This window comes from Nicotiana sylvestris, chromosome 12 (assembly GCF_000393655.2).
Source record: "Nicotiana sylvestris chromosome 12, ASM39365v2, whole genome shotgun sequence".
In the NCBI taxonomy this organism is placed as follows: Eukaryota; Viridiplantae; Streptophyta; class Magnoliopsida; order Solanales; family Solanaceae; genus Nicotiana; species Nicotiana sylvestris.
The window spans coordinates 133,580,900-133,601,890 of record NC_091068.1 but is presented as its reverse complement, the minus strand read 5'-3'; the positions used below and the strand labels follow the sequence as shown (position 1 = coordinate 133,601,890).

Genomic DNA, 20,991 nt, shown 5'->3' with positions numbered 1-20,991 from the left:
ATAAATATGAACTAATTTTACCTTTTACAGAAAGAAAATTTGGAAGAGAAATCAAACAATGGAACAGTAGAAGCACAAAAGAGGAATGATGAGGAAGTTGAAGCGCAGCTAAAAGCAGAAAAGTTAGACCAAAAAAGCAGACACGGTGAGAAAGTGATACATTTAGTATATAAATGTAGAAAAGGTCATTCTCTTTTCCAAAAGCACAAACACGTCTTCCTCTGAAAAGTTAGACACATGAAAATCACTGCTTCTTCATCATTCGACCATATAAACTCCTCCTTTCTATATGTTGTTGAAAGGACCAAACAAACAGAATTTGCATAGCTAAACAAAATATCCTTTCTTTGTATACCCACATAGTAATTATCTTTGTCCCCAAGAAAGAGCTAGTACTATATAGAAAGAAAAAAGACTTTTTTAGTCTACCCCTTCTGTTCTGCTAATGCTTGAAAAGGTTCTAAGTTTATTCCAAGAAATCTCATAGAATTTGCTGTTTTCATTTTGCACTGTCAAATGGGTGTTCACTGTTCCAAATTCTTTTTCTGCTGCGGCCATTCCCACCTCAAGCCATCTCTGCACGATCTTTCTGATCTGGGTATTTTTTTTTCTTTTTTACATATTTCAATTTCTTTGTGCTTTTATGTGACTCTGTGAATGGGTTGATGAGTTCTTTCTTGTTTTTGTAATGTGCAGAGAATGGAGGGGAAAATGAGAAAAACGCGTTACCGAGTTTTACTGAATTTAGTCTAGATGTGCTGATGATTGCAACTGATGGATTTTCTGCGGATAATATAGTGTCTGAGCATGGTGAGAAAGCCCCAAATGTCGTTTATAAAGGCCTGCTCCAGAATGGTCACTCTATTGCTGTTAAACGCTTCAATAGGTCTGCTTGGCCTGATTCTCGCCAGTTCTTGGTTAGCTTTTGATTAAACTCTATTACTTCTTCTGTTAAATTGAATTGTGTAACCACATAGAGCCATAGATGATAGAGGGGACACATTTATTTAGTTATTTAGGTCTACAACTCACCCCTTGCTAATGGATTTGATTCTTTTTATTGGACATAATATTTGTTGTTGATGGGTGGCAATGAGACACAGACTTAGACCTTAGCCTGCTCTAATGCAATATACCGTGATTGTGTGTGTCCACCTTATCTAAAAGCTGAAAGAGAGCACATTTGTTTACTACCTGCATTCCAATTTATGTAACATAGTTTGACCCGGCATGAGTTTAAGAAAGTTAGTAAGACTAAGTTAAATTGCTTTCAAATATAGAAGTGCGTCATTCTTTTAGGAACGGACTAATAAGGAATCAGTGTCATATAAGCTGAGATAGAGGAAGTATTTATTTTATGTTACAACTGTTTCATCACCAAAATTTTCTTTTTTTATTACTACGTTTTCTTCCTGTCTATCCAATTTCTTTTTCCAGTTTGTATGGTTTATGAACTTGTTGAGCTTTGTTTTGGACACCATTTATGTAATACATAGGATGAGGCTAAAGCAGTGGGGAATCTGAGGAGTGAGAGACTGGCAAATCTACTTGGATGTTGCTGCGAAGGGGATCAAAGGTTGCTCGTAGCAGAGTTCATGCCAAATGATACCCTAGCAAAGCATTTATTTCACTGTGAGTTTTCACCGAAAGTCTTCATTTTTATAGTAATACCTAAATCTTTTATAACAGAGTTGTAGACTCTAGGAGCATTATCTAATTACTCCTCGAAGTTGAACGTGGTCTAAATTGTAAACTTTCATGATTTAGAAGTCTAAGGGAAATAATAGACTGATGTTCTTCTTTGGTGGCTGCATTCCTAGTTGTAATATATATCTTGACAAGGCTAATTAATTAGTTTATGAGTTGAGGGCAAAAGCTGATATTTGATTTGCTATGAAATGCAATAGGGGAGAGCGAACCTATGAAATGGGCGATGAGGTTGAGGGTCGCTTTTTACTTAGCTCAAGCTTTGGAATACTGCTGCAGTAAGGGTCGAGCAATATATCATGATCTTAATGCTTACAGAATCTTATTTGATCAGGTAAAATTGGTTTTACCCTTATGTTTGTTAATCCTATTTGTGTGGCCTTCTAATTTTGTTTACTTTCTCCAGGATGGTGATCCTAGGCTCTCTTGCTTTGGCCTGATGAAGAACAGTAGAGATGGAAAAAGTTACAGTACAAACTTGGCTTTCACTCCTCCAGAGTACATGAGAACAGGTCGAATGTCTCTCTTTACTGTTTTCTCAGTTTAGTGTTCTTTTACTTATTTGCTGTAAAAACCTAGCTTTGAGAGGCAGCTGCTTAATTAATCTATGAATTTATGCTGTGAGGCATTCCTTGAGTACCATATTGCAGAATCCTACCTTATTCAACTAAAGCCAGAGCTGAGATAAGAGTTTTTATGATTGGCAGGAAGAGTGACAGCTGAAAGTGTAGTTTACAGCTTCGGGACAATGTTGTTAGATCTTTTGAGTGGAAAACACATACCTCCGAGCCATGTAAGTTTGAAGATTGTTGGAACCTTTTTATGGAAAATCATCAACTCTTAGTATGAAATCCATGTTTTAATGAACGTTATTGACTCTATTATTTGAGTACCTAAATCTAAGATGTTACTGTTTCCTTTACCTTCCTGTAGGCACTTGATCTAATTCGGGTGAAGAATTTCTCGACACTGATGGATTCTTGTTTGGAGGGTCGTATTTCTAATGATGACGGGACCGAGCTTGTGCGGTTAGCCACCCGTTCTTTACAGTATGAAGCACGTGAGAGGCCAAATGCAAAATCTCTGGTTAATTCTCTCATGACTATTCAGAAAGAAACAGAGGTACGACCAAATGACAGTCACTCTCTATTCCCCTTGACTTGCTTTGATATCGTTCCAACATTTGAAGCGTTGCAACCTTCTTTCATTTATGTGATTGAAGTGAGCATATATTATACATTCTCCTCTAACTTTGGCATTTGAAATTTGGTTGTCTGAGTTCTCACCACAGTAAGGTTTATTCTCACTATAATATTGAAGTGTCTACTGTGAACCTTAGTTTACGTTGCTAATTATTCGTGGAACTTGAAAGAGAAATCATGGTTGTGGAGTGACATTAACCACAATCTTTTGCCCCATGGGATGGAAGCAAGTTTATTTAATCTGCAAACATATGCCTCGGAATTACTCCACTAGGTTTTTTCCTTTAATTTAATTTTCAAATAATACTTACGACAGATAAGAGAGTTATGGCCTAGTAGAAAGGACTCTCCACCTCCAACCGTAAAGCTCACGGTTAGCGTGAAAAGCCTCTTGACCCCTGATAAGGTTTGGGAGGGCTTTGGGGGTGGGGGGTGGGTGGTTAAACCATATCAAAAGAAAATTAGAGCCTGTTTGGCCTAGCTGATTCAAAGTGGTTGACAAGCATCAAGTGCTGAAAAGCACTTTTACATGCTGAAATTGATTTAATAAATAAGCAGTTAACATGTTTGGATTTAAGTGCTGAAACTGATAATAAGCAGTTAAAGTGTTTGGTAAATAGGTGCTTCTAAGCATTTTCTTGTGATGTAATGACTTAAATGTCCCTTAAACTGTTTACACTAATAAATATATAATTATACAAGATTTCAAATTCTAAATTGATCGAAGTATATATAACTTATGAATTTACTTTTAGTTCAAAATTGATTAGATTAAATTAATATTTAGTAAGTATATTTTATTCTAGCAACAGTGAGCTAAAGTACAGTAAGAAGATCATTATTACATCGTCATTTTTCATTACCAACACAATGCAATTAAAAATAGATAATTTAGTTCATATTTCACAATATAATTTTGAATGATGCAAAACAGCCACATTTTCAAAATGATGAAGAAAGTTGATTTACAGAAGATAGAATTTTTCTAACTCAAATTAATTTGATTGATTTATGTTGACGGTAAAGAGCTTTTCGTTGTTCATGATGGTGGACAATGTTTCTGGCAAATAAGCCCGGGAAAAGATGACGGAGTTAAATGAAGAATAGGTTAAGAGTTTTATTAAAATAAATGTGTTTCAGAATTATATAATAATAATAATAATAATAATAATAATAATAATAATATGGACAAAATAGTAAAAGTTTTGATCAAACTAAAAGTGCTTATAAATTGAAAACTCATAAGTTGGGGATGACCAACTTATGGCTTATAGCTTATTTTGGCTTATAAGCACTTGACATATAAGCACTTTGGTGTTTACCAAACGCGTAGATAAGCCGAAAAGTGCTTATAAGCTAGTTTGACCAGCTTATAAGCTTAGCCAAACACCCTCTTATTCATGTTATTATTAATAATGCTTGAGGCTCATAGTTCCTGATGATGTAATGTCAGGTGCCATCACATGTTTTACTGGGCATTAGACATGGAACGGCGACCCCACCCCAACCATTGCTGTTGACAACAACAGGGGAAGCATGTTTGAGAATGGATCTTACTGCCCTTCATGAGATATTGCAAAAGACAGGGTACAAGGATGATGAAGGAATTGCTAATGAGGTTTGTCCCTTCACTATTTATTGATGATGAAGGAATTGCCAATTGTACATTGTCCCTCCTTGTTTCTGAAAAATTAAGATAATGGAAGCTGCTTGCTTGCCAAAGTATTCGTCTCAATCCATGTACTTAATCTTGTTTTATCACTACAGTGAATAAATTGGGATCTTTAAGGTTCATAGCCCCCCCCCAACCCCACCCCACCCTTGTATGTTTAATTTTGGGTGTCCCAAATGAATAACGTGCTTTGCTTGAATACTGCAATAGCAGTTGTCTTAATTGATATCATTGCGGGCCAGGTATTGCAACTTCTGACAAATATACTTTGCTGGCCAAATGTGCATATAATGACTTGGTGTTTATTTGAACACTGAGTTTTCCCAATGCATGATGCGAAGGGGCATAATAGAGCGTATGAACATCATGAACTATAATTTATGTTATTAGGTAGAAGATGAACTTATTGTTGTGCTAGTTTTGGCATAAGAATTGAGAGACGTGTTGTTCTTTCGGTACTTCTTTGTGTAATACTCATTCAATTATCTGGGGATTCTATCTAAGTTGATTATTGGTATGTTTGCAGCTTTCGTTCCAAATGTGGACAAATCAGATGCAGGAAACCTTGAACTCTAAGCAGCAAGGAGATGCTGCTTTCCGAGCCAAGGATTCTATAACTGCCATTGAGTGCTATACACAGGTCTGCCGTCTAAAATTGTTCATTATCTTAATGATTCATGTCTACCTTCAACATTATTTATCAGTTTCTTCTTTCGTAGGTAACAATTTATCAAAAGACTTAGCTAATATCCTCTCAATTGTCTGAAATAGCTCAAAATAAAATACTGACTCTCAAAACACGGATTACTTCTTACCACCTAAACTATTCGAGCTATTTGTACTCATAATTTCTTCCATTATTTCCCAGACCTCACTTGTGGGATTACACACAATTTGTTGTGGGCTTATATAAGTACTATTTTTGTTTTATTAGTTCAACGATGGAGGGACCATGGTGTCACCAACCATATACGCCAGGCGATGCTTGTGTTATCTAATGAGCGACATGGCACAAGAGGCTCTAGGGGATGCAATGCAAGCTCAGGTTATATCTCCTGAGTGGCCAACTGCATTTTACCTTCAGTCTGTTGCCCTTTTTAGCCTTGGGATGGAGAATGATGCCCAAGAAGCACTTAAACAAGCTACAAAGTTGGAAGCAAAAAGGAACAAAAATTAAAACAAAACATGTGTATATTTGCATTTCTTGATTTTTACTGTTTCAAGTTTCTTGTATTTAAAGGGGTTATTGTCAATAGTTAATTTTATACATTCCTTTTTTGATTTTGTGTTCACATCCTGTCAAGGCATTGGAGAATTATTTATTGTCCTTTGATGCCACCTTTTGTTCTTGATTTTGTGCTCACATCTGATGCACCTTTCCTTGTGACGAGGGTCTATCGGAAATAACCTTTGTATCTTCACAAAGTACGAGTAAGGTCTGCCTACGCACTACTCTCCTCAAACTCCACTTGTGAGATTTTATTGGATTTTTTGTTGTTGTTTAATGGAAATGGAATCTCAACCTGCTTGACTTGCAATTTAGCACAGTAGTATGGTACTTTTTTTGTTCTCCCAAGCCCCAATTAAATAACATATTATTGTACGTGTAGATTTATTTATTGCTCGAGGTTTCTCAAGTTGCAAAATGTCAGAACTTTCTTAAGGCAAGAATCAAAGATAGTGAATAAGATCCATTTTCGAACACATTATCCCACAACTCGCACACCAAGTCCCTTGTCTCTTTTGAAAATACCTAGCATCCCACGTGAGAAGCACTGCATAGTTCACGATTGAAAACAAAAATAACAAAGTTAAATTGATAGGAAATATGTTAAGTGAAACTCTAGCAACCTATTCCATGAATCACACAGACATTGATATCTATATCACGAGAGAGAAAATCCCACATTAAGGCCAAAAGCTATATGATAAGAGTGATTTAATTATACTATGAAAAAATGTTTAAATATACCATTCGTTATACTTTGGGTCTAAATATACCCCTGTCGTAATATTATTGGTTCAAATATACCTTTCTTCTGTTAAGTTTGTCCAAGGTGGACATCCAATCCTGATGAGGTGGATTCCACATGGCATGTCACCTGCCCTTAATCCATATATAAAAGACTAAAATTTTAAATACAATATTTTTCATGGTAGTGGTAATGGTGGCAATAGTGGTGGAGGGGAAGGAAATTTTAGTGGTGGGAAAAAAAAATAGAAGGGAGGGATAAAATGGGTTAGGGGCATTGAGGTGGCAAGCCATGTGTCATCTACCCACCTAGGATTGGATATTCATTTCGGACAAACTTAACGGAGAAGAGCTATATTTGAACCAATAGTATAACAACAGAGGTATATATGGACTCAAAGTATAACAAATGACACATTTAAACCTTTTTTTGATAGTACAGGGGTATATTTGTCTCTTTTCCGTTTAATTATTATATCATAAACCTAAATAGAAGGCTCTATCACAAATTGTTTCTGATCGGTCTTCCATGTAATTGGCCAAGGAATAATAAAAAACAAAGAAAAACGCAGATTTCCTAAACGTCGAAGCAGTGAAGGTTTCTCATTTATTTCCCTACTTTTCTTTCTCAGAGACTATTGGAGCACCATGAAGTAGGCGAGAAAATATGTCACATTGGGGAATTAGTGTTCCCAAGAAGCTATCCAATTCCAACTAGATTAGTCACCTACAGAAAATATGGTGCCAATAATTTTCAAAGACACCACAAGTGTCAATAGAATAAGTCAAATATTGGCTGGCATTCTTGCAACTATAGTGATTTAATGCAACTATTGTAAATTACATCTCATATTGGCTGGCAGTCTTGCGAGAAATGGGAAGGGAAGATACAGCTAAAACTAAGCTTATCATTCAATCACATTTGACAGAATCTCGAGAGTGAAAATGACTGAAGACATAAAACATTTGTCTATGGTAAGCATGGTATGTGATTTGATTCTTAGCTTCATAATAGGAATTGCGCTTGGACTGCGTAAAGACATTGCTACATGGTTTTGATATATATATCTATATCTATATCAATATTATTATAAAAGCACAAATATTTTTTGCTAAATGTTGAACGACTAAAATATCCCCGAAATATTAATTGACGTTTATGCCATTAAATATTTGTATAATGTAAGGATGTAATTGTAAATTATCCAAGACTGGAATTCTTTTCCAATCTAAACTAAAATTCTAACGTGAAAACCATCACCGTAATACAAATATGCGTTGAATTCTTATACCAATCAGGCATCCTACTTCCATACAAGTCCCACCTGAATAAGAATACCTGGAACCATACCTTAATTACTGTTATAAAAAAAAGGTTTTACCGTGCCTTTTTTGCTTATGCTCTCACAAGTGTATAACCGCGTGGACCTCTAGCCGGGAAAGTTCCAAGTGGACAGGTAATAACTTCATGTATTTACAATTTGTAGTTGGTTATAAGCATGTCAAAAGCTTCTCTTTTTTATTTCTTTTCTTTCTATTTGCAAACTAAAGATAATTTTCCTAATTACATGATTTTCTTTTTGCTTTCTTTTTTGTTCCCTTATTTCTTAATGTTAAAATCTTTTAGTTTTATGTAATGTGGAGTTAGATCTGGAAAAGGATAATATTTGTTTATAGAATATTCCTCATGTCTATTGATAAATAAAGAACGATTAAAGTATTCCAGAAACATTATTTATATATAATTTTTAAGGATGTAGTTGTAAATTATCCGAGGCTAAAATTCTTTTCCAATCTATACTACACATACACATTCCCTACAAGATATTGCGTATAATTCTTGGGCTATGCTTGATATTTGGTTCTCCAGTTTGTATGAGTATTGTTCCACATTATTCATAATAAACTTTTTTTATGCAGATATTCAAAGAGTAGCTGCATAAACCTCTTGCCGGGTAAATTCCAAACAAACAGAAAGTATAAACTTTTAAATTAACAAGTAGTTTACATCCTTGTTACTACTATATTTACCGTTTGTAATTGGCTATAATTAAGCATGTCAAAAACTTTGCCTTTTTGTTTCTTCTGGCGCTCTTCCATAACGTCTTTATATGCTAATGAAAGATAATTCTAACATGGTTCTATTTTGCTTTTTTTTTTTTTTTTTAATTTCTTTATTTGTTAATATTGAAATCTTTAGTTTGTAGGGTTTGGCTATTGGATATAATTGTGATATTGTCGTAGAAAGAAGCAAAGTTTTCCAAAAGGTATTATTAATTCTTTTTTTCTTTTTTCTTTTTCGAAATTGAGTAATGCTTTGGTTTAAGGCCATATATATGAATTTGACGAAAATAACTATTTTTGTCTTATTCTCAATTATGGTGCTTTGGTTTAGGGTCATATGTAGGTCGCATTTTATATACTCTTTTAGCGCTTACCGTCCAATAAATAATAATTCTCCCTTCAGAAAAGAATTAGATAAATACTTTTAACTACCTCTTACCAATAGACAACATATTTATATAATTGCATTGCATCCATGTCAATTGCTTTTCAAGGATTCTTTCTTCTTGTATATAATTTTATAATAAATTTAGTTCTTGTTCTGTAACGTAAATAATTAAATGAAGCACGTACATAGAGACTAGTTATTATAAAAGCATGAATACAATATCGGTTTACAAAATAACCTTATAATATTAAGCATAATAACTCATAATAAAAGGACATAACCGGAATTCTAGAGATTAGCCTTATAATCTTATTAGTTTTAGGATATAATACTACACCTTAGTAATCCTACATAATTACCTTTAGGAATTCTATTAGTATAATTACTTTCGAGCTGTCTAATTCATATAATATTGAACAAGTAAATATCTTTAGTTATGTAATCATATAATTTTTAATATAATTTCATGTGCGGATAAAATTGTAACATTGAAAACTTTTACTAATTTATAATAATTCGCATAGGGTTCATATACAAAGCAAGATTCCTACCCATTGTTATGTTCCATAGTCATATAGTATATATTAGATAATTTCCACCGCCGCTTCATACTATCTACGTAAAGGAGGCATTGCCTCATTCATTGGAGCACGCACGAATTTGGTAAAAGTAAAAAAGACTTCCAAGAAATTGATATTTGCAATTTAACTGGGATCGATTACATGAAAATTTAATATTTTTATATTATGCATTATTTACAAATATCATATTAAGAAGCATGACACTAATAGTAATAATAGCAAGTGATATATAAATAACAATTTTATTGTGAGACCACCAACTTTAGATTTGATATATCTCTTCAAACAACTTAAATAACCATCACAAATATATCAAAGCAGAGCAATGGTGCTAAATTTATAAGGAAAACAAAATTGATAATATGGGATGAAACACTTATGGCTAAGTGTCAAACGATCGAAATAATTGCCCGAAGTTCTAGAGAGATATGGGATATTAATGAACCGTTTGATGAAAATTAATGATTTTGGAGGCAATTTATGTGAAGTACTACCAGGAGTTCCAAAATCAACAAAAGCAGAGACTGTAAAAGCGAGCTTGCCAAAGTTATACTTCTGGCCTCAAATAAAAAAAATCAACAAACAAGAAATATAAATTAAGAACAAATCCAGTATTCAGTTTCTTCTTGCTTCGTGTCGGAAACAAATAAGAGCATCCAATAAAAGATGATTTGGTTCTTTCTGAACACTTAGTTATTATTCCCAATAGTAATAGTAGTACATTTAATTAGAGAGATATTTATATTATTAGATTAAAACACAATTTGTGCAAATCGCATGATAGAATTAAAAAGATATCTTAGCTAGCAGAAATAAATATGTTGATCAACTAAATAAAATGTTGATTGCAAAATTTTATAGTAAAAATAAAATGCTTTTTTTTTTTTGACTCAGCAGAAAATGATACCAATAATTATTACCAAGACGAATACTTAAATACTTTAATATCAAATGGTCTTCTGACATATATGTTTGTTGTCAAGTTTATTATTTCTTACCTATGTTGTTGTCACCATACATAGAATAGACTAAGTTAAGATTGATTTTCCATTGTATATAAGTTGATTTTAAAGAAAAATATGCATGCCATGCTACTGAAAAACTTACATACACCGAATAGCTTATGTAATAGCACACAGATGGTATATATATATATATATATCGAATAGCTTATGTAATAGCACACAGATGGTATATATATAGAAGTTTTGACAAGAACGTCATACATGCAAAAATTATGATACTGGTCAATGTGCTTCTAAGTATATTCTTATCCCTGAATTCCACTTTCGTCTTTCGAAACTAAGGAATATCCTTTTAAATTTGTGTGAAAATAATTTTTAGTATGTTTATGTTTTGCAAATATAATAAATAAAGCACAAGGACAAACATCCTAAATATTGGACTATATTTACCGCAATATGTTTTCTTGCACGAACAACTGTTTGTTGCACTTTCAATAGGGATATCAAGATCGACAACAAGAGGTTTGGTTAAGGCAGAGTAACCAAAGCATTAGGAAGTGACATATACAAAAAAATATTCGTTAAGATACCATCACATTAAATTCTTTTAAATTATAATACATAATTATCTAACTAATATGACAAAATTGATCATTTGTGTAAGTTTTGATAATGACCTTTTATTTTAAATTCATGTATTATGCTACTGTAATAATATTTTTCAACCTTTAGATGATTGTTGTATTATTATACATAAAATTTATCTCATTAATCAAATTTTATTGTTCCTTCGTATAAATAAATATTTAAATCATCACGTGATATTATTAACGTGCAACGCACGTTCATAAATACTACACACGCCCTATATTCAGGCAGGCCAGGCCAGGCCAAGATCAAAGTTTGTAATCCTACAAGTGCTAGATCTGAATATGGTAAACATGGTATGTGACTTGATTCTTAGCTTCATAATAGGAATTGCGCTTGGACTGCGTAAAGACATTTGGGCCACACTCTATAGCTACATGGGCTAGTTTCGATATATATATATATATATGAAATAGTTGGGAGAAATTCAAAAATAGCCAGATTTACAACTGGTCGTTCAAAAATATCCCATTTTCAAAAGTAATCAAAATTTAGCCATTTTTCATGTAAAGATAAATCTGAGCGAAAACACTGTTCAAAACCCGGAAAATATGCCAGTATATTATACTGAAGTTCCAGCATAAGTATGCTTGAACTCCAGCATATTATACTGGAGTTCAAGGATAAGTATGCTGGAACTCCAGCATAATATGATGGAGTTCCAGCATAAGTACACTAGAACTCCAACATAATATACTGGAGTTCCAGCAAGTATAATTGTCCAGTATAATATACTGGAGTTTGGAGCACCGGTGTTCCAGTCTCCAGTATATTATACTGGATTCAGCAAAGTATACCGGTCCAGCATAATATGCTGGAGTTCATACACAAGTGCACCGAACTCAGTATATTATGCTGGACCGGTCTCTGTTACAGCAAAATAGTAGCTATTTTTCATTGACTTCGTAAACGCTGGCAATTTTTGAATGACCAGTCCGAAAATTGGCTATACCATGCTATTTTTACGAAATAGTTACCTCTTATAGCAAAGGTTGATACCTTATTTATTTTAAACAAATACCCTTTTAAAAAATTATATTCCATAGCTACCTTTTAATTTTTTATAGCCAAAAATTTATTTATGGTCACCTCCTACTCTTAAGCCATAAAATAAGCTTTGTCTTATTTTTGTCTCTCATATTCCCTCAAATTTCTCCTATCCTCTACCCCATATCTATTCTCCTTCTATCTCTACTTCCCGATATCATTTTAGGCTCTGATCTCTACTTGTCTTGTTGGTATCAGACATAATCCAACTTTCTTGTGCTTCTGGTCCACGTAATCATCTCTTTCTCTTCTATTGGAACGTTGACGCCCCAGCTGAAGTTTTAGTATTTGTTTCCGTCTTCTGTAATTTCATGTCAAAATTCAGTCTTTTGGGTCTAAAGATTCTAAATAGTAATAAAGGCACTTCTCCCCTTTTTTGGCTGTAAAGACTCTAAAGATCTGAGTTATTTCTCTTTGTGATAGCGCGCGAGGACTTGATACTGATGTTGCTTCAACGAGACGATATTAGGGTTGTTCTTGAACGAAGACGACTGAGTTGGGGGCTGAGCAACTTGAATTTTTTGTTAATATATTTCAATGTATCTCACTGTTTTTCATTGTATTCATTGTCTTTTTTTTTCATTGTATTTCAATGTATCTCGCTGTATTCTATGTATTTTATTGTATTTATTATCTTTTTTTCATTGTATTTCAATGTATCTCGTTGTATTCTATATATTTCATTGTATTTACTGTCTCACTATATTCCATGAATGTATTCATATATTTTTTTAATTAATATAATTTATGTATTCAGATGTATTATATAATTTCTCTGAAGATTGCTATATTTTTTGGGTATTTTTCGGCTGAGAATCTTTTTTATAAGTGGAAATACAAAATTTGTGTATTATAATTGAGTTTGTTGAGTTATATTAGGAGTCTATTATGTCAATTGATTCACTTTCCGTTTAAAAACAGTGTAATCCCCTGTTTCACGACGTGAATACAGTCGAATACAATAATCTGTCCAGTTGTAATCCCATGTTTCATGCCATAAATACATTCAAATACACTCGAATACAAAAATCTGTCTAGCTGTAATCCCCTATTTCACGCCTAGAAATGTTATTGTATTCATGAATACAGTAGCTTAAATACATCGAATGCACTCTAAAAATCTAAAAGTATAGCTATAGAAAGTAATATAGTAAATGGTAGCTACAACTAGCTAATAATCACTAAAACATAGTGGTTTCTGAAAGTTTCTCTAATTCGAATCTCATGTTTCACACCTAGAAATGCTACTGTATTCATGAATATAGTAGCTTAAATACATCGAATACGCTCTAAAAAAAATCTGAAAATATAGCTATCGGAAGTAATATAGTAAATGGTAGCTACAACTAGCTAGTAACTACTAAAACAGTACGGACGACTATACTGTTTATTCAGAGGCCCGCTAGCAAAAAGATAATGAAAGTAAATATAAAAATTGCATGAGGCGCGCTATTTGGTCGCCCCCTTTTAACTTATACCCATTTTGTTTTTCCGTTTGCATCCGTACCCATATTTTGTTAAAAGCATTTTAAAAAGATGATTTTACCCTTCAGGGCTATTGACAAAATTGTAGACTGTAGGACAAAACTTCAGCATGTTTTGGCATGAAGTTTTAGCAAATGAACTAAATAACTTAAGCATGGTTAGTCTGAAGTTTTAGCAAATGAACTAAGTAACTTAAGCATGTTTTGGAATGAAGTTTTAGCAAATGAACTAAATAACTTAAGCATGTTTAGTCTGAAATTTTAGCAAATGAACTAAATAACTTAAGCATGTTTAGTATGAAGATTTAACAAATGAACTAAATAACTTTAGCATGCATTAGCAAAAACTCATTAAAAAATTACATACTACAAGACAAAAACTTAAGCATGTTTAGTCTGAAGTTTTCGCAAATAAACTAAATAACTTCAGCATGTTTCAACTGAAGTTTTAGCAAATGAACTAAATAACTTCAGCACTCATGACAAAACTGTAGACTGCAAGATAAATAACTTCGGCATGCATTACCATGAAGTTTTAGTTTCAATGTAACAACTTCATGCTATATAAGCATGAAGTTTTAGCTTCAACATGAAACAACTTCATGCTACATTAGCATGAAGTTTCTGATTTTTTGATAAAGCTACTGAGAGGAGATGAGGAGATCTTTTTTCATGAATGAGATTGCAGATCACACGATTTATCAGGGGTGTAAGTGTCATATTATTACGGATTTTTTGTCAACTAGCTACCAATTCAATAATTTTTAAAAATAGGATACAAGTTAAAAGGTGGCACAAATATAGGGTACGATCGGAAATCCCCCAAAATAAATTCAAGAGATACTCTCTCTGTTCAGTGGCGGCTCGACATATTTTGTGGCCTAAAGCCAAATATTAATATAAGGACTTCTTTTATAATTTCTATCTTAATTCTATATTTTTTTAAAAGAAAAAAAGAAGAATTAACCCAAATATCTTCTCACCTAATCTCTTAAACTAAAACTAGCCGGTGTATATATATAAAATTTCTATATAAATATATGTATAATTATGTATAATTAATGTATAATCTATGTATATCGGCTAGAAAAAGTCCTTCAATTAGTTACTATATTGAAAAATGAAACCCTCAAAAATTGGGGGCCTAAAGCACTTGCCTTAGTGGCTTGTGCATTAGAGCCGACCCTGCCTTTGTTTCAATTTAGATGACACACTTACCTTATTAGTCTGTTTAAAAAAGAATGACACATTTCTACAATTGAAAATAATTCAACTTTAAATTCTTTATTTTACCCATTTTACCTTTAATGAGAAGCTTTTATAACCACGCAAATGTCATGTTACTTACATTTTTAAGACCACAAATTTCAAAAGTCTTCTCTTTTTCTTTTAAACTCCGTGACGAGTCAAACATCTCATGAAAATTGAAATGGAGGGAGTATGTAATAGTAATACTTTTGGACACTTTTCCATATAAATAAAGCTGAAGTAACTGAGTGAAAGTGAAGGAAACAAATACTAGTAAATAAAGATTATCTTTATTGAAGTCTCAGCCGAAGAAAAACTGGTGAACAGATTTTCTCGCAACAATTTCCTATAAACCCTATATAAGAAAATCAAGAATAAACTCAAAATCCTATCTCTCCCTCTCTCGCTCGCTCACTATACTCCAATAACTATTACAATAGTAACAAATAATAAAGCACTTGTTTCGCATTTCCTTTGCATGTAAAATAACTTAGAATAATAGGTAGAGGGTTTATGCATATAAATTAGAAAGAAGAAGGGGAAATTTGAGGAGCATCAACAACAATTTCATCTTCAGAAGCAATAGGGGCAGGGGCATCAATTGCAGCTCCACTGCTTAATAGTTCAATCATGGCACGGTGTGGGCTGCTCCTTTGCTTGTTGCATAATTCTGGCAAATATACTCCTACATATATTTTTCATTTAAGAAAAGGAACATTAGTGAAATTCTAGAAAAGATATATTCTTTGATTCAACATTAAGATTTTGATTTCCAAGAAAAGCATAAACTTTTTTGGCCATCTTCGCAAACAATGTAAAATAAGTTTTGTTGAGCATGATCGGATCTGAACTCCAAAATCGTGTGATGCAGCAATTCAATAATTTCTTAGCTAGTTTTTGGACATCAGTTTGTTTGAAACTTAAAAAAAAAAAAAAAAGTTTCTAAAGTTGTGTGGAACAATAATTCTTAAAAGTTGAAGTTGTGTTTGGACATGCATTTTATTTGAAAAAAAAGAGGTTAAAGTTTTGTGATTGGAAAAAGAAATTCACCCGAAAACAATCCTAAACTAATTTTTGTGAACTTAAAAAAAAATTTAAATTTTTTTCAAAAACTAATCATTATTTCATGAACGTTATATTTTCAATTTTTTTTTTAAAAATAGCCAAAATCTATGAGGAAATGGGAGCTTAGTCTAAGTTGAAAGAATTGTGTGATTTATGTCTCTCTCTTAAGATTAAAGAGAGGAAAAGCGTGTTCTCTCTAACCGTGTAGACTTTTAGATGAGTCACATAATTCAACAAAAACAAGAATTTGTTACATTTAGTGTGAAACTGATCTAAAGGGTAAAGGGAATAAAAGCCAAAAAGATTGAATCTTATTAATACCTTCTCCTGCAGCCAAATTGAAGTAAAGATCAACAACGTTAGGGCAATTCTGATAACAAGGAGGAGAACAAAGTTTTGCAGTGAAATGAGGTTCAAGCAAAGAATCTGAAGAAATCCCCACTGAGTTCCTATCAACACCACATGCATTTACACATTCATCTGTTTCAATGTATTCTGCCATGTTTCCAACTACAACCTCTGATGTCTTGCATTGGTACTCCATTTTTCCGTCGTTGTTAGCTGAATTTTCCAACAAACATCTCTTCCCAGATGATGCGATTGAAAAAGAACAAACATTTTTTGGCAAGTTTTCACAGATGATTTCCCCTAAAAAAAATAGTTATGTATATATTAGCTTCTATACATATACATGTTCATCATATATATATTAACGTGCATGGTATGATCAAGATTCCTAAAATAAATCATTTCGAATAAAAATTAGAATTCTTTTTTTAAAATTTTTTAGAGTCGAAACATGAGGTCTGAATATAAGTATGAATGATAGTTTATATATTTCTTTATCTATATAACTCGTGTTCCAAACATTAGAATAAACGTTTAATGAAGCAGAATCATCTCTATCAAGATGACATGCTCGTTCACTGTACTATCAATAGAATCAATCATAAAAACGAATAAAATTAAATATAACCATACCTAATGCACCTTGGAGGAAAAGGGTGCAAGCAAAGAAAAGAATCATGTATGAGGCCATTTTCTTCCTTCTTTTTTCTCTCGCTCCTTCTTTTAAGATTCTTTCTTTTTTTGTGGATGATTTTGTTAGGCTTTGTGTAATGTTGGAAGAAGAATGAAGGTTGGGAATTGTGTTTCTAACATGAAAGAGAATGAAGGGGTTTCTTGAATATATATAGGGAGGTGATGACAATGAGAAACCTAAGATTACATGCGGTCATGACAAATATCTAATGTCTGGTCACAAGTTTACTTTATTTGTTTGGTCGTTCCTTCTAATTTTTATTTATTTTTAGGTTGGTGGGTAGTGTTAGTTTTTTTTTTTTTTTACTTTTGTATTTTGAAATTGTAATCATGGTATAGGAAGGAAAAGGAGTTCAATTGAACCTCCTATATATGTCTAAAAATTATACCATACAAGTTGGGCAAAAACGTTCTTTTTCTTTGTAAAGAAGACTTACAAATTATTTTAGATCACTGGTTCAAAATTCAACTATGATGTTCTAATTTTTTTCTTTTTTTATTTTCCTGGTACAAAATGAATTTCTTGATTAATCTTCACTAAACATGAAGGGGATGGCTCATTACTGGTAGCTCAAGGGGTCAAGGTGATTGGAAAGCTTAGTAGAGCCCACGCGTTTGCTTTAGTAATTTAGTTATTTTATTTCCTCGCGTTTATTCTTCACCATCTAAAAATTAATTATTTCTTTGATTCTCTTGTTTGTAGTAAGTTTACTCGTGCCTTCTAATTGACGCCTAAAGGAACACCTCCTTTTGATATCTGCTTTGTTGAAATTTCAAACTCTTAGGATGTTTCTACAAAAATCATTAATGCTTACAGTCTTTCACACAGCGAAAAAAGGACATATCTTGTGTATTTACATGTTACTCTATGATTTCAGCTTTTAATCAGCTAATAAATAATCTATTTGGCCATGTTTCTAAAGTGAAGTCAGTTTATTTTGAAAAATATTTTTCTTAAAAGCTGAAGAAGTGAAGAACAAGTGCGAATTCCAAATTTTAATACATTGTTCGTAAGATTCTTAGATCAAGAGAAACTAGCTAGAGTTACTCAGCTGAAGACGTTTACGTTAAAGAAAGGGAAGCTGAAAGGTCGACGTGCATTACATTGGTATACGGATAAAAGTCTTACTTGCAAATAATGTTTATTCAGTCGGTCACAATAGGCAGCTTGACCTCTAACTATTGGTGGAAATAGAAATATGAAGCCACAAAAGCTGGAATTATGTGGGAAAAAATGGCATATCGTGTAGTTGTCGAAACGCAGTAAACGGTAGGTACACTTCCAATTTTCTATTAGTACGAACTCAATTAAATTCCACATCTTCGCCAACGCTTAGAAGGTTCTATTTGGTTACTCTTGACCCTCAAAGAGGTGAATAAGAAAACTAGAAAGTCTTGGCACATTTGTTAGTTCTTACCATGTTAGGCAAGTAATTGGTAATGATTTTTTGTAGAAAAACTCCGACGACGTGTTGTTTGGTTTGGCCACTTAACACTCTGTTTGGATTGTTGTTTTTATTCCTTCATAACTGTATTATATTGTACGGTCTATACTTTTTTTGAATACAACGTTTTGTGGTAAACGATGTGCTCTTGTCATTAGTACTCAAGCTCTCGCCAATCCACCTTCCCTTCTTTGAATTTGCGTTATGATTATTGACTAATGATTCAAAGTAGGACTTGGTCAAATCTGAGTTTATTAGTAGTGTCCTATATTTTTGGATTTGTTTGCAGTAGTGATGATATAATTTTATGATTTACTAGTAGTGGATTGTTATTGCTTTACTAGTAATAGTAATGACAGTTTAGTGGCTTAGTAGTCTGTATATTTATAAGCTTATATAAACCCAACATTTGCTTCAGTTGATTATTATAAAGTTAAGAAAATCCAGCACAAATCTAGGACTCCATAGCTTTTCTCCTCACCTTTTCAATTCTGTTGCATACTTTACTCAACAATGTTAACCGATCTTAATGCTACATGGATAGAAATTAAGGGTCCACCTAATTGTATCAAGAACTAGGGTCTTTATCAATTCCCACAGTAAACAACAATAAATTAAGAACACACAATATTTATATGAAAAACTCCCAACTCACGGAATTAAAAATCATGACCAACCCTAGTAGAATTTCAACTTTACTAACTGAGCTAACTTCATATTACAACCTATTGCAATTTAGGAATTGAACTCTTAATCTTTCGCTTCTTACAATAACTTTATTGTAAGGCCTTTGTAATAATTATATTACAAAACCTCACATTTGACTAACTCTAGTCAAACAACCAAAAGCAATAGTGGTTTAAATGATGTCTTACTAAATGCTTCTAAAAAGTTGTTTAGGAATTACAAGCAAATAACAAAAGACAAAGACACAACAAACTAAAGGACACAAGATATATTTTTTTTCTAGTCCTTTATTTTGTATCTGCTTTGTTCTTCAATGCACCTGAGGAAACAGAGGCAGTTGCACATTTGAGATAATATATGTTTTTGTAATTGCAAGTTGTCGCACCTCGTTTTCTCTCGAAAGCGGGTTTCGACGTGTGACAACTCTTTTAAATGGGTATTAAACGAGAAGAGCCGTCACCTAATAATTTTTGAGGTGTGTTAGCGCACCTATTTGCAAATAACTTTGTTTAACTAGTCTTTGCCACCAAAGATCGGGTAAGGGCTCAAATTACCTCAAAGAGAAGGTGTTAGGCACTCTTCGAAGTTCACAACTGTGGGTCCCGACCGAAGTTTACACTATATGGGATTATCGGACAGTCGTCCTAAGTGATCATATAAGTGAGGGGAGACAAGGAATTTAAAGGTTCTATTGTAAACAAGTGTAAAGGAAATCGAGCAACAATTAAACTATATAGATGATTATACATGTCTTTAGAGGTTACAAGGTATAATTTGATTGGTTTACATCTGATGACTAAGTGTGAACAATAGACTTATAAAAGAAGGGGGGGGGGGGGTCCTAAGTTTTTTAGCCTAAAGGATCACCCCATGCAATAGAAATAATATTTTGTAACTCCCTTAAGGTAGGAGTTGCTCATATTATTCAGTGGGCACAAACTAACACCTCCTGCCACCCGATTACTATGTTAAAGTTGTTTACTTAAAGGCGCTCTAATTCAATTCTAGGTTGCATCCTACGTGTGCACTACCCGTCACATGCCTATGGTCCAGGAAGCTTTGGACCTACTATTAGGTGGTTCTAGACTCTACTTAGGATGTTCAAAAATGATAAAACTAACACACATTCAAAACATATAGGACTTCACATAAATGCAATAAAAGGCTCAAGTTAACCCCCTCTCCCCCACATAAACACCGAATGTACGCGGCAGATTAGGCAGTATACAATTTTAGAGTTAAGAAGCATTATAATCGTTAAGTCCTATAGGTATGATTTCTAGATGATTCTGATTTCCAGCAGTGTACAGGCAGCGTTACAACTTTAGGCTAACATATTTGCAAATTAAAGGTATTACAAATCTATAGGCATGACATCTACATTGTTCATGCAGTTAGGTAATAAGACTGTTCGAAAGCCCAAGATTAATGACGTTGATCTTATAAATATGTTGTCTAAGACAAGTAATAGCATCCTACATACAGGATTTCTAACGGTTGACAACTGAAATTGGTTTTATAACACTTTATCCCTATAGGCATATTTTCTAGGCGGGCAGTGTGATAAGAATAGCAACAACGACAGTTTATTTAATCTATTAAGGACCTATAGACATGGTATCTAGATGAATATCAATAGGAGCATGTCTTTATTACTTAACGCGATCCTATAGGCATGATATCTAACACATGTCAATAAAGAAAATTGAGAAAATAACCAATGATGTTTGAATCCTATAGGCATATTATCTAATAACGTATAGAAGTGGAGCATG

At 33.1% G+C, this 20,991-nt stretch overlaps 2 protein-coding genes across 2 annotated transcripts; one reads left to right on the top strand and one right to left on the bottom strand.

Moving 5' to 3' along the window:
* Positions 1 to 190: 190 nt before the first annotated feature.
* On the top strand, positions 191 to 5,873 carry LOC104241509 (serine/threonine-protein kinase BSK5-like). The gene is made up of 10 exons (XM_009796453.2): positions 191 to 598; positions 697 to 917; positions 1,497 to 1,632; positions 1,908 to 2,041; positions 2,114 to 2,219; positions 2,415 to 2,500; positions 2,641 to 2,829; positions 4,363 to 4,527; positions 5,108 to 5,221; positions 5,516 to 5,873. The coding sequence occupies exons 1-10, from the start codon at positions 517 to 519 to the stop codon at positions 5,756 to 5,758; spliced, it is 1,476 nt and encodes a 491-aa protein (XP_009794755.1). The 5' UTR covers positions 191 to 516; the 3' UTR covers positions 5,759 to 5,873.
* A 9,379-nt stretch (positions 5,874 to 15,252) lies between these two features.
* Positions 15,253 to 17,198, bottom strand: LOC104241517 (uncharacterized). The gene is made up of 3 exons (XM_009796465.2): positions 17,025 to 17,198; positions 16,365 to 16,691; positions 15,253 to 15,663 (listed from the first exon to the last, which is right to left on the bottom strand). The coding sequence occupies exons 1-3, from the start codon at positions 17,080 to 17,082 to the stop codon at positions 15,503 to 15,505; spliced, it is 546 nt and encodes a 181-aa protein (XP_009794767.1). The 5' UTR covers positions 17,083 to 17,198; the 3' UTR covers positions 15,253 to 15,502.
* Between the last annotated feature and the right edge of the window lie 3,793 nt (positions 17,199 to 20,991).

Bases quoted from the DNA above. Each gene is read 5' to 3' on its own strand.
- LOC104241509 (XM_009796453.2), top strand. From the start codon at position 517: ATGGGTGTTCACTGTTCCAAATTCTTTTTCTGCTGCGGCCATTCCCAC. The intron at 2,220-2,414 runs GTCGAATGTCTC...TATGATTGGCAG, and splicing joins TCCAGAGTACATGAGAACAG to GAAGAGTGACAGCTGAAAGT. The intron at 5,222-5,515 runs GTCTGCCGTCTA...TTGTTTTATTAG, and splicing joins CCATTGAGTGCTATACACAG to TTCAACGATGGAGGGACCAT.
- LOC104241517 (XM_009796465.2), bottom strand. From the start codon at position 17,082: ATGGCCTCATACATGATTCTTTTCTTTGCTTGCACCCTTTTCCTCCAA. The intron at 16,692-17,024 runs GTATGGTTATAT...TATTTTTTTTAG, and splicing joins TTTCCTCCAAGGTGCATTAG to GGGAAATCATCTGTGAAAAC. The intron at 15,664-16,364 runs GTATTAATAAGA...AAATATATGTAG, and splicing joins CAATTTGGCTGCAGGAGAAG to GAGTATATTTGCCAGAATTA.